Source organism: Oryx dammah, unplaced genomic scaffold (assembly GCF_014754425.2).
Source record: "Oryx dammah isolate SB20612 unplaced genomic scaffold, SCBI_Odam_1.1 HiC_scaffold_13, whole genome shotgun sequence".
Lineage (NCBI taxonomy): Eukaryota > Metazoa > Chordata > Mammalia > Artiodactyla > Bovidae > Oryx > Oryx dammah.
Genome location: NW_024070197.1, coordinates 2300373 through 2312493, shown reverse-complemented (window position 1 = coordinate 2312493; position 12121 = coordinate 2300373). Strand labels below are relative to the sequence as shown.

Genomic DNA, 12121 nt, shown 5'->3' with positions numbered 1-12121 from the left:
CGCTCTCAGTCTCCACTGCTCGCCCTTCCCGGTACTCACTCAGCTCGTTCTCGATCTCCACTGTTAGGTTGTTGGCGTCCACGATGACCCGGTACTCAGGGGCCGCCTCCACTGGTCCCATCACTGTGGGGACGAGAAACAGCCTGGTGTGGGTGTGTGTCTAAGCACCCACCCCTTCCCAGGTCCTAGCTGGGCGAGGCCAGGGATGCGGCTGGGGGGGGGGGGCACGGAGGGGCTGAAGAGGAAACTAGGGAACAGGTGCGTGTGTCTGCAAACCTCCCGTTTTTCCATCCCGGCCAGTCTAGATTTGACCTTCTCTCTCCCTGGAACTAAGCCCTCTCAGGGCTCCCCATGCCCTGAGGACTAAAACCCATGCTCCCCAGAGTGATGTCTGAGGGCTCCCCAAAAGCTGGAAGGTCCGGGGCGGGGGGAGCCAGCGCTGTCTCTGTTCCCTAAGCTGCACCCTGGGGTGCCTGGCCCACGGCTCCCTCTTCTGGTACAGCTCTTCCTCCAGTCTGCTCCTGTCCCTTCATGCCCTGATCACAACGGTGGCAACAGTACTGTCACGAATGGAAGGGGAGAAGGCACCTTCTGAAGCTTTGGCCTGCTTGCTGATGTACTCCTCAATCTTCATCATGATCTCGGCAAACTGTGCGGGGAGGAGAGCAGAGTCAGAGCCCAGGTCCCGCCAGGAAAAGGGGGCTGCTGCCTGCGTCAGCCTGCCCGGGACCTCCGCTCACCATCTTGCTGTCCCACAGCTTGGCGATGCTCTTGACTGAGTCCCCGGAAAGATCCAGCTGGGTCTCCTCCTGCACATCCTCGATAGCCGGCTCCTCCTCCTCCTCCCCGTAGCTTCCTCCCTCCTCCTCTTCTGCCGCCTCCTCGAGGTCAGCCAGGAGCTCATCAGCCAGAGACATCCTGAGGCCTGTGGGGAGGGAGGGCAGGGCTCCCCCTCACTTACGGGGAGGGGGCTCCCCCGGCCAGAAGGCCCTGGTCCTTCTTGATCAACCCCACTTGCACGGAGGCACCGCAGGGACAAGGTACGTTCATTTGCTTTGCTCTCCGGCTCCTAACGGTGCCTGGCACATCACAGATGCTCAACAAACACCTGCTGAGTGTGAAGCCACCTCCCAGAACCAGGTGGTCTCCAGTCACAGCTCACCCTTCCCACCCTCACTTCACTGGACAAGACACCGCACACCCTCACACCAATGTCTCTAAGGCTTATTAGGAAAAAGTGCACCCCCTCCTCTTATTGAGATATGACCACTTCTTACATCCTCCTTTTCCTCCGCCCATTGCAGAGGCCCCACTCCACCAACAGCTGGGCCCCAAATGGGTGATAGATACCCTGAAATAATGCTCTCAGATGTCAGGACAGCCAGACAGGGCCTAAAATGTCCAGAGCCTGAAGGCCCATCACCTCGCCTGACACCACCCCACCTTTCTAGCCTCAGCCCCTGCCCCTATACCCCACGAGTCCTCACATTCCTTTCTCTAACCCACTTCTTCCCCTCGCTTTAGGTCTTCATACCCTCCCTTTTTTACCAGCTCAACACCTCCTTATCCTTCAGTTCTCGTCTTCTATTCCAGCTCCAGAGTAGATGGCTTGCTCGGTAATACGCACAGCACACGCCCTGTGTGCATCCTAAGGCGCATCACACATTACTTATTCAAGCCTGTTTCCCCAGGCACCACCATGCGAAGCACTAAGACACCCAGGAACGGTTTTCTGCTCCCACTACACCCCAGAGATGTAACCCTGAAGGCGCTCTGAGACCCTTGGGTAGTCGGTCTACGAAGGCCCCTCCCTTTCTCTTTGCACACTTCCTCCCCCCCGGCCCGGGAATCCGACCTCGCCTTTCCCGTCTCCATCACGCTCACCTCTTCCCTCCTCACACCACGGTTTCTAGGAAGATAGCTTCCAAACAGCGGTCGACGCTCACTGATGACGTCTCAGCCTCGCGCCCTCGTCGAAGCAAAGCTGCGCTCTGATTGGCCACCGCCCCGCGTCTTTCCTGGAGCGTTTGGAACAACAACTTTATTAGCACCTGACGCTAGGCGGAGAAGGGGTGAGCAGGGGGAGGGGAGAGGCACCTTACCCAGCTCGCGGCCCGTTGTGAACTGAGCCCGATACAGGAGATTCGCCGCAGTCTCGCAATAGGGTGTCAGGATAAGAATAAAGGGCAACTGAGACGAACGGTGGAGGCGCTCAACGAGAAAGCAAGGCTTAGTTTAAGCCGGGAGTGGGGGTGGCGGTGGAAGGGTTACGGAGCGGAACCGGAAATAGGAAACAACCGCTCCCAGAAGGCGTGGCGGCAGAGTCCCGGATGTTGGAGCCGCGTAGCCTGACGGGACGGGTAGTTTTGCGAAGCACTTAAGCTACGGAGATTGCCGAGGTTGGAAGTTGTGGGGCCTGGGGCTCCCCGAGCAGGAGAGATGGAACTGGAGCAGAGAGAGGGGTGAGTGATTTTGAGGAAAACTTCGAATCGCAGAAGACGTTGTAGCTGCATGATAGCAGTCTGCGCTGAGGACTGACGCAGGGCTGCAGTTGCTGCAGTTGCTTTAGCTTAGGACTCTTCAGGGTCTGGGGTCCGTACTCGAGCATCCTGAGGCAGAAGGCTGCGGGTCTGGCGGAGGCCGGGACCCCTGGGTCTGGTTGAGGGGTTGGGGCTTGAGCTGTCCAGTGAAGAGATCTGGATCCTGGGAAGGGGTGGGCGGGGAGCCTGGACTTCTGGATCCTGGGAGGGGGTGGGCTAGGGGCCTGGACTTCTTCCGAAGCCTCAGCGAGGAGGGATTAGGAGCCGGAGCGTCAGGGTCCCTGAGCACCCCCGGCCTTACAGGACCATGGCCGCCGTGGGCTTCGAGGAGTTCTCGGCGCCGCCAGGCTCGGAGTTGGCCCTCCCTCCGCTCTTCGGTGGTCACATCCTGGAGAGCGAGCTTGAGACCGAAGTGGAGTTTGTGTCCGGGGGTCTGGGCGGCTCCGGGCTCCGGGAGCGAGATGAAGAGGAAGAGGCAGCCCGGGGCCGTCGGCGGCGCCAGCGGGAACTAAATCGCAGGAAGTACCAGGCGCTGGGTCGGCGCTGCCGGGAGATCGAGCAGGTGGGTGAGTGTGGGTCCCCCCGTTTGGGGCTCCTCTGGCCTGAGTTAGTAGTCCTTCCCAGTGTCTGCCTGCCTAGGTGCCCAGCCCAAGTTGCCCAGGTGAATGAACCTTCCGTCCATTCTTCATTCATTTATTTAGCACCTAGTGTGTGTCCGGCACCCGGCAAGGCACCTTGGAGCGCTGTCTCCTCCAGGAGCTTCCTTTGACAACACAAAGCAGCTCACTGCTGTCTCACAGGTGCCTCCGTGGCTCCCCACTGAGCTGACTTTTCAGATCTCACACCCCTGACATCATTTGCTCAGGTCCTGTCCATTCTGCCTCTCTGATCTCTGTCAGCTCCTTCTCCTCTATCCCCACAGCCTTTGCCAAGACTCAGGTTCTTTCCGCTGAATCACTGCGTTAGCCTCCTTGGTGAGAATGAGGATGGAGCAGGAAGCCGGGCCCAGATCTTGAAGGCCACGAACATGATAGCAAGAAGTTTGGATTTTTTCTTTTTTGAGAGTGAAGGGAGTGACCAAAAGGTTTCAGATAGGGAGGAACAGGGTCAGGTCTGGGTGTTTGAAAGACTGTCTTTGGTTGGACTCCTTTGCTAGGGCTGCTGTATCAAGAACCACAAACGGGTTCTAGAAGTCTGGGATCAAGGTGTCAGGAATCTTGGTTCACCGTGAGCGCTGTGAGCGAGAATCTGCTATCTGTTCTGGGCGCCCTCCCTGGCTCCCAGTGGCTTGCTGGGGATCTTTCATGTTCCTTGGCTTGTAGATCTCGGCTTTCAGAATCACACGGCGTTCTTCCTGTGCTGTGTGTGTGTGTGTCTGTCCCCGCCATATTGGATTAGGACCCGCTGTACAATAATAGCCTCATTTAGCCTGATTACCTTTGTGAAGAGCCTGTGTCCAAATAAGGCCACATTCTGAGGTCCTGGGAATTAGGACTCCAACACACCATTTTTTGGGGGACAAAGAGTCGGACACGACTTAGCGATTAAACAACAAAAATCCAGCCCATGACAGTGGTGCTGGGTGAGTTCTGGAAGAGGGGGGCAGCGAGCGTAGTGGCCCAGGCAGGAGAGGAGGAGGCCTGCACTCAGGTAGGAGCAGAGGAGAGCAACAGGCAGGGGTGAGCCAAGAGCTAACGAGAGCGAGGTTTGAGCTGAGGCTTAGGGTAAGCAGGAGCACGGCAAGCTGGAGAAGCACATTCAGAACTTCACAAAGCACAGGGTTTGCTCAGGACCGGAGAGGCATTTGGTTTCACGGGGATGTTGGGAAGGGGATTCGAAGGCCAGGCTGAGGGCAGCAGGACCAGTGGAAGTGCTTGGAGCAGGGTCAGCTCTGGATGTTAAATTACATACATTCCCCTGAAGTGCAGGAAGGTTGAACCTATGCATACCCTGTGGCCAGCAGTCCCAGTCCTCTATAAATACCCGGAAGACACACAAGACAAACGCGCCCCGCCAACAGTTACCAGACATTCCTAGAAGTGCTCTTTCTAGCATGCTTTTATGTATGTGTACAGATAGGAAGTTGGTAACGTAAGTATGAGTGAGTGAGTGAAAGTCGCTCAGTCATGTCCGACTCTTTGCGACCCCATGGACTATATAGTCCATGGAATTCTCCAGGCCAGAAGACCAGAGTGGGTTGCCTTTCCCTTCTTCAGGGGATCTTCCCAGCCCAGGGATCCAACCCAGGTCTCCTGCACTGCAGGCCTATTCTTTACCAGCTGAGGCACCAAGGAAGCCCCAGTACAAGGATTCAGTTCAGTTCAGTTGCTCAGTCGTGTCCAACTCTCTGTGACCCCATGGACTGCAGCACGCCAGGCCTCCCTGTCCATCACCAGCTCCCGGAGTCCACCCAAACTTATGTCCATCAAGTCCGTGATGCCATCCAGCCATCTCATCCTCTGTCGTCCTCTTCTCCTCCTGCTCCCAATCCCTCCCAGCATCAGAATCTTTTCCAGTGAGTCAACTCTTCGCATGAGGTGGCCAGAGTACTGGAGCTTCAGCTTTAGCATCAGTCCTTCCAAAGAACACCCAGAACTAATCGCTTTTAAAATGGACTGGTTGGATCTCCTTGCAGTCCAAGGGACTCTCAAGAGTCTTCTCCAACACCACAGTTCAAAAGCATCAATTCTTCGGCGCTCAGCCTTCTTCACAGTCCAACTCTCATATACATACATGACCACAGGAAAAACCATAGCCTTGACTAGATGGGCCTCTGTTGGCAAAGGAATGTCTCTGCTTTTTAATTCACTATCTAGGATGGTCACACCTTCCAAGGAGTAAGCGTCTTTTCATTTCATGGCTGCATCACCATCTGCAGTGATTTTGGAGCCCCCCAAAATAAAGTCTGACACTGTTTCCACTGTTTCCCCATCTATTTCCCATGAAGTGATGGGACCAGTTGCCATGATCTTCGTTTTCTGAATGTTGAGCTTTAAGCCAACTTTTTCACTCTCCTCTTTCACTTTCATCAAGAGGCTTTTTAGCTCCTCTTCACTTTCTGCCATAAGAGTGGTGTCATCTGCATATCTGAGGTTATTGATATTTCTCCCAGCAATCTTGATTCCAATTTGTGTTTCTTCCAGCCCAGCGTTTCTCATGATGTACTCTGCATAGAAGTTAAATAAAAAGGGTGACAATATACAGCCTTGACGTACCCCTTTTCCTATTTGGAACCAGTCTGTTGTTCCATGTCCAGTTCTAACTGTTGTTTCCTGACCTGCATATAGGTTTCTCAAGAGGCAGGTCAGGTGGTCTGGTATTCCCATCTCTTTCAGAATTTTCCAGTTTATTGTGATCCACACAGTCAAAGGCTCTGGCATAGTCAATAAAGCAGAAATAGATGTTTTTCTGGAACTCTCTTGCTTTTTCCATCATCCAGCAGATGTTGGCAATTTGATCTCTGGTTCCTCTGCCTTTTCTAAAACCAGCTTGAACATCAGGGAGTTCACGGTTCACGTGTTGCTGAAGCCTGGCTTGGAGAATTTTGAGCATTACTTTACTAGGGTGTGAGATGAGTGCAATTGTGTGGTAGTTTGAGCATTCTTTGGCATTGCCTTTCTTTGGGATTGGAATGAAAACCGACCTTTTCCTGTCCTGTGGCCACTGCTGAGTTTTCCAAACTTGCTGGCATATTGAGTGCAGCACTTTCACAGCATCATCTTTCAGGATTTGAAACAGCCCAACTGGAATTCCATCACCTCCACCAGCTTTGTTCGCAGTGATGCTTCCTAAGGCCACCTGACCTCACAGTCCAGGGTGTCGGGCTTGATCCCTAATATAAGTACACATAATGCACATAAACCAGATCCATTTGGTTTTATTGTTGCTGTTGCTCAGTTGCTCAGTCATGTCCAACTCTCTGTGACCCCGTGGGCTGCAGCCCACCGGGCTCCTCTGTCCATGGGATTCTCCAGGCAGAATACTGGAGTGGGTTGCTGTGCCCTCCTCCAGGGGATCTTCCCGACCCGGGGATCGAACCCACGTCTCCTGCACTGGCAGGCGGGTTCTTGACTGCTGGGCCACCTGGGAATGTTTTTCACCAGGAGGCTTTCGGCTCCTCTGCATCCTTCAGCTCCCCTCGACCTCTTTTCTCCCCATGACTACGCATCTCTTCTCCCCCCGTGACTTCAAGGCCCCTTGTGTCCTGTTCACAGCCTCTCAGTGCAAGGGCAACAGTGGCAGAGTGAGCACTCTCCCGAGAACACTCACTCTGTGCCAGGCCGGGAGCTTCCAGCCCATGGCCCCCAGCACCCCCCACCCCCAAGCAGCAGCAGCCATCCCCAGCCCTGTTTAACAGCTGGATGCTGGGTTCCAAAGAGACTCACCATTTGCTCACATGGAGCTGCATTTGAGCCTCTGCTCTTAGCCCAACCCCAGCCAAGAGTGAGTTACATTATTACTCTTTGACCAGTGCAGAAACTTGAGGCTCAGAGAGGTTAAGTGACTTACCCAAGGCCACACAGCTGGGGAAGGGCAGCGTGGTATTTGAACCCAGGTCCTTCTGACCCAGGAGCAATCCACGTATCTCCCGTGACGGCCCTACCTGAGGCAGCCACCTCCTGCCCTAATCTCCAGCCTGTCTCCTGGTTTGGGGCCCTTGAAGCACTCTATCACTCTGTGAACAAGTCCTCTGGTTGGCAGGGTTTAGGGAGCAGCCCCCTGCCAGGCTCTGCTCCAGGCCCTGGGGACAGGGGCACAGATCTCAGCCCATTGGAGCTTCTGTCCTGGCGGCGGAGACAGGGAGGACACTGAGTAGAGACAGGCTGGAAGGTGGAGAAGCGGAGCTGAGCAGAGCGGACGGGCGGTGGGGCTCTGGCGTGGGAAGTGGGGGGCCTGAGCGGGGGCCTTTGACGCAGGTGTTTTTCTTTTTTTGGCCACATCATGGGGCATGTGGGATCTTAGTTCCCTGAGCAGGGATCGAACCTATGCCCCCTGCCATGGAAGTGCAGAGTCTAACCTCTGGACCTTCAGGGAGGTCCCTGAGCACAGTCTGGAGGAAGTGAGCCTCACAGGCACCCGGGGAGGAGCGCACTGAGTGCCCCCCGGCCCGGCCCGTGCCAGAGGACTCGAGTGTGAGCGCAGTGGAGCAGGCAGTGGAGCAGGGGAGGCAGCGAGCAGGGGAGGCGGCACACATGTGGGCCCTGGAGGCCCCGGCCCGTCTCCCTGGTGCCCAGGGCCCCCACTCACCGTGCTGGGTCCTCGGAGCCCAGCTGACGCGTGCCTGCCCCCCCCCCCCCCCCCGCAGGTGAACGAGCGGGTCCTGAACAGGCTCCACCAGGTGCAGAGAATAACTCGGAGACTCCAGCAAGAGCGGAGGTAACCCCCTCGGGGTCTGCGTCTCAGCCCGTCCCTGCCATCTCATCCCCACCATCTCAGGTCGGACCTGGGCAGCAAGCTGAGTCCCAGGCCTGGGGCGGCAGGTGTGCCCCCAGTGAATGGGGTGGGCGGAGTACAGAAGACCAGCCCGAGGGTCACAGACCCAGTCTTGAGCCCTGCACTGCTGGGTGCCTCCAGGCCAGCCACACCCCTGTCTGAGCACTAGGCTGCCATCGAGACAGGGTAATGCCAGGATCACAGGGCTGCTGAGGACTGAATGGGAGCCCTCGGGGCATGTAGCCACCTGGTTCTGATTTTCAGAACGACTAAATAAAGTAAGCGAATCGACCATTTCCGCATGTCAGTCGCTCTCGCAACGTCCCAGGTGCCCGAGGAGAGGACAGGTGGCAGCGGCTTCTGTCGCGGACAGCCCCAAGAGCAGCTGGCAGATGCTGGGAGGAGAGGTCATGCGTGGAAGAGGCTCCGCCCAGGCGCTGGCTTATGGGGACCATCTGATCAGAGCTCAGAAGAGACAGAAAACCAAAAAGCTTGTGGGAGCAGGGAGCAGGGGGCAGGAAGAGAAGGCAGGGTCGTCAGCGAGGGCCCTGGGCCCGCCTCCCAGCTATCAATGAAAATGACCAGTTACTGAGCCGACAGCCCACCTGGGCCTGTGGCGCTACCGTGCCGCTGTCTGCAGGCCGCCCCGGTGCGGGGTCACACCCCCGGGTTCCAGAGCAGAAGCTGAGGTGCAGAGGGCCCCGTGTCCTGCCCCGAGTCCACTGGGCACCTGGGTGTCTCAGACCTTCAGGGTCAGAGCTGCGCTGCGTCCCGCTCTGCCTGCCGGGCGAAGGTAAAGCGGCTCCCCGGCGGCTTCGCTGCAGGTTCCTCATGAGAGTGCTGGACTCCTACGGCGATGACTACCGCTCCAGCCAGTTCACCATCGTGCTGGAGGTGAGCTGGGGTCGCGGGCGGGTGGCGGCCGGAGCCCGGGACGTGGCCTTCACCTGCCCCTTCTCCCATCTGCCAGGATGAGGGCAGCCAGGGCACAGATGCCCCCACCCCCGGCAATGCCGAAAACGAGCCTCCAGAGAAAGAGGGGCTGTCCCCACCTCGGAGGACACCCGCGCCCCCCGAGCCAGGCAGCCCAGCCCCCGGCGAGGGGCCCAGCGGGAGGAAGAGGCGGCGAGCACCCCGTGATAGCCGGCGAGTCGGGGCTGCACTGACCCCGGAGCTGGCCCCGGTGAGGAGGGAGAGGGGAGAGGGGGAGGGAGAGGGGAGAAGGGGAGGGAAAGGGTGCAGGGGAGCAGGGGAAGGCTGGGCTGGGACTGCTGGGGAGAGAGGGCCTTCGAGGCTGGGGGAAAGGCCTGAGGCTGGCCTGGGGAGGAGAAAGAGCTGGAAACTGCCAGGCAGGGGTGGAGAGGGAAGACCTGGAGGCGGTTCTGGGGAGAGGGAAAGATGGGCGGGCTGGCAGCAGAGCAGGGAGAGCTGACGGGTGGGGGTGGCTCTGGGGAGCGGGTACGGGCACCTCCTGTGGGCCATCGGGCCAGGGCCTCCTCACGCCCCACTCTCGTCTCCCCCAGATCAAGGTTGAGGAAGACTTTGGCTTTGAAGCGGACGAGGCCCTCGACTCAAGCTGGGTTTCTCGGGGGCCAGACAAACTGCTGCCCTACCCCACCCTAGCCAGCCCCCCCTTTGACTAACTCACTCCCCCCAATAAACCAGCCCCCACTCTCGCCTTGGCCGCTGCCCACTGTGCCCACCGGTGCCCACACACACTCAGGCTCGGGGTGGTTTTCACATGTTTATTGCGGCCGTCGGGGCGGGGGCCGCTCCCTGTCAGTGGAGGTGCTCACAGTCTCTTCAGCCACTCCAGGCTCGGGCCCTGGGGATCCTGGGGGTGGCTGGGCACGTCGGGCATGTTCCCATCATCTCGGAGGGGCACTGTGGACAGGAGGGGCTGCTGAGACCAGCAGATCGCCAGGGCCCCCAGAGAAGGGCCAGCCTGTCAGCTTACATTCAGACACGGAGACAGGACCCCAGGGGACAGATGAGAAAGGAACGGTCAGAGAGGGCTTCCCTGGGGCTCAGGGGCAAAGAATCTGTCTGCAATGCAGGAGACAGGGTTTGATCCCTGGGTCGGGGAGATGCCCTGGAGGGGAAAATGGCAGCCCACTCCAGCATTCTTGCCTGGGAAATCCCATGGACAGAGGGGCCTGGCGGGCTATGGTCCATGGAGTCACAAGAGTCGGACAAGACTTAGCGACTCAAGTACCACCACCAAGGGTCAGAGAGTCAGAGATGTAGGGAAGCAGGGAGACAGAGACCTGGAGACATGAAAAACCAGAATGATGGGCACAGAAAGGAGCCCCAGAGAAAGACCCAACAGACATGAGGAAGCAGCACAGGCCTGCAGAGGCAGACGCCCAGAAAGTCAGCAGTTGGGAAAGCAGCAGGCTGGGAACCCAGGCAAGGACATAAATCTGAAACCGCAGCAACTCACAAAGTGCAAAAACAAGACAGGCGGGACCTCCCCGGTGGCCCGGTGCCCGGTGGCTAAGACTCGGTGCTCCCGAGGCAGGGGGCCCGGGTGCAACCCGTCAGGGAACTAGATCCCACGTTGCTGCAGTGAACGTGACCATCTCGAGCATCGCAACTAAAACCCGGAGCAGCCAAAGAAATTTAAATACAGAAGTCAACTCGATGGCATGAGGATTCTGTCTACTGAAGGATGAAAGGACAGAGTCCAGAGCGCACTGCAGAATCTTGGAGCCCTGCGGAGGACGCGCTTGCCCATTACTGCCCTCCCCCAGCACAGGCAGGCCTCACTCACCTGGGTAGTTGTAGGGTGTGGCCCGGTTGATCATGAGCGAGTACTTGGTGTAGGGGCTGAGTGTGGGCAGGATTATAGCTGCGGAGAGATAACAGGCATGAGGCCTGGGGGAAGAAGGAGACCCCCGCAGACAGAAGCTGAGCTTTGGCCAAATGGGGGTCAAGTGCGTGGAGGGGAGGGGAGCAGGGGTTCACCTCCAGGAGGCCCTTGGCACCCTGGGAGCCCCATACATCAGCAGAAGGGTTTATAACACTTTTCAGAGGTTGGGTGAAAGCGAAGTACTCACAGACACGTGGGACCTGGAGGGCACAGGAGGGAAGAAGGGGTTGGTCACAGAAGAAGCGCATTTGAGTCATGGAGCATATTGGGGGGTATGGGTCAGGGGGTTTCTGGGGAATGTTCCAGAGGCAACAGAGGAAGAGGGGGAAGTTCAAAGAACAATCATTGAGAAACCAGCCCCTCTGTGGTGGGAGCTGGGAGTCACGGGGAGGTGGGGCAGGGCAGCACTGTCAGACGGGAATGCAAGAACCAGTGATGCAAGTTACATGGACAGGGAGGCCTGGCGTGCCGCAGTCCATGGGGTCGCAAACAGTCAGACACGACTGAGCAACTGACCTGAATAGCCACATTAAAAGGCACAACTTTAAAAAATGGACCAGGTATATGCAAAATATTATTTCAATACATCAACGTGAAAAAAAATCAGTATATACTTTTTGTTATAGGAAGTCTTTGAAATGCAGCACGTACTTTACACAAGCGTTACACGGCCTATCTCAGTTCATACCAGCCCCGTTGCAAGAGCTCTAGGGCCGATGTGGGCCGTGGCTGCCAGGCCGGACAACTGTGGTCTAGAACCTCACCCAGTGTGGGGCCTGCCCACCAGCGCTACTGACAAGGCCTGGGAACTTAGTGCAGCTGCCCGGGCCCTTCCCAGACCTACTGAATCAGAACCTGTGTTTTAATGAGAGCCCCACTCCCACCCCTGAAAGTCTGAGCAGTCCAGCTCCAGGGCTGAGGTTCTCCATCAGGGAGGCATGTTAGAGTCACCAGAGAATCTTCAGGAGATAGCAGATTCCAGAGCTCCACCTCCACCCGCTACCAACTCAATTCAGAATCTGGTGGGGGGTGAGAGGCAACGGGGAGGAGACGACATTCCTTTTCACTTATTATTTTTTTAAAGGAGTTAGGTATTCATAATGGGCAACTAGGATTGAGAACTTCTTTCAAGGGATTATAGAACTCTTGGGTGGGTGCGGATGGGGTGCGGAGCGATGGGGTGGTGGAGGGGTCAAAATGTTAGGGGTTAGGGTGTTGGCACACTATGGGGACACGGGATGTTGAGGGCGAGGGTCGGGGCTGGGGGTACAGGATG

The 12121-nt window shown here is 57.3% G+C and overlaps 3 protein-coding genes across 4 annotated transcripts in view; 1 reads left to right on the top strand and 2 right to left on the bottom strand.

The window, feature by feature from the left end:
- PRPF31 (pre-mRNA processing factor 31) overlaps window positions 1–2292 on the bottom strand; it is a 9957-nt gene extending 7665 nt beyond the window's left edge. The window contains exons 1-5 of one of the 2 annotated variants that reach the window (XM_040251849.1): window positions 1885–1961; window positions 1549–1648; window positions 741–925; window positions 589–649; window positions 40–123 (exon numbers count right to left, since the gene is read on the bottom strand). In XM_040251849.1, coding sequence (XP_040107783.1) covers window positions 40–123; window positions 589–649; window positions 741–917 — 322 coding nt within the window. In that variant the 5' untranslated portion in view covers window positions 918–925; window positions 1549–1648; window positions 1885–1961. Of the gene's footprint in view, window positions 1–39; window positions 124–588; window positions 650–740; window positions 926–1548; window positions 1649–1884 lie in introns of both variants that reach the window. The other variant, XM_040251848.1, reaches the window with a different exon arrangement.
- Window positions 2047–9649, top strand: TFPT (TCF3 fusion partner). Its single transcript, XM_040251859.1, has 6 exons — window positions 2047–2462; window positions 2844–3102; window positions 7846–7916; window positions 8798–8867; window positions 8944–9156; window positions 9497–9649. The coding sequence occupies exons 1-6, from the start codon at window positions 2440–2442 to the stop codon at window positions 9614–9616; spliced, it is 756 nt and encodes a 251-aa protein (XP_040107793.1). The 5' UTR covers window positions 2047–2439; the 3' UTR covers window positions 9617–9649.
- Window positions 9650–9704: 55 nt separating this feature from the next.
- NDUFA3 (NADH:ubiquinone oxidoreductase subunit A3) overlaps window positions 9705–12121 on the bottom strand; it is a 3266-nt gene continuing 849 nt past the window's right edge. Inside the window, exons 3-4 of the mRNA XM_040251860.1 lie at window positions 10747–10824; window positions 9705–9857 (exon numbers count right to left, since the gene is read on the bottom strand). Of these exons, the coding sequence (XP_040107794.1) occupies window positions 9766–9857; window positions 10747–10824 (170 nt within the window). The 3' untranslated portion in view covers window positions 9705–9765. The remainder of the gene's footprint in view (window positions 9858–10746; window positions 10825–12121) is intronic.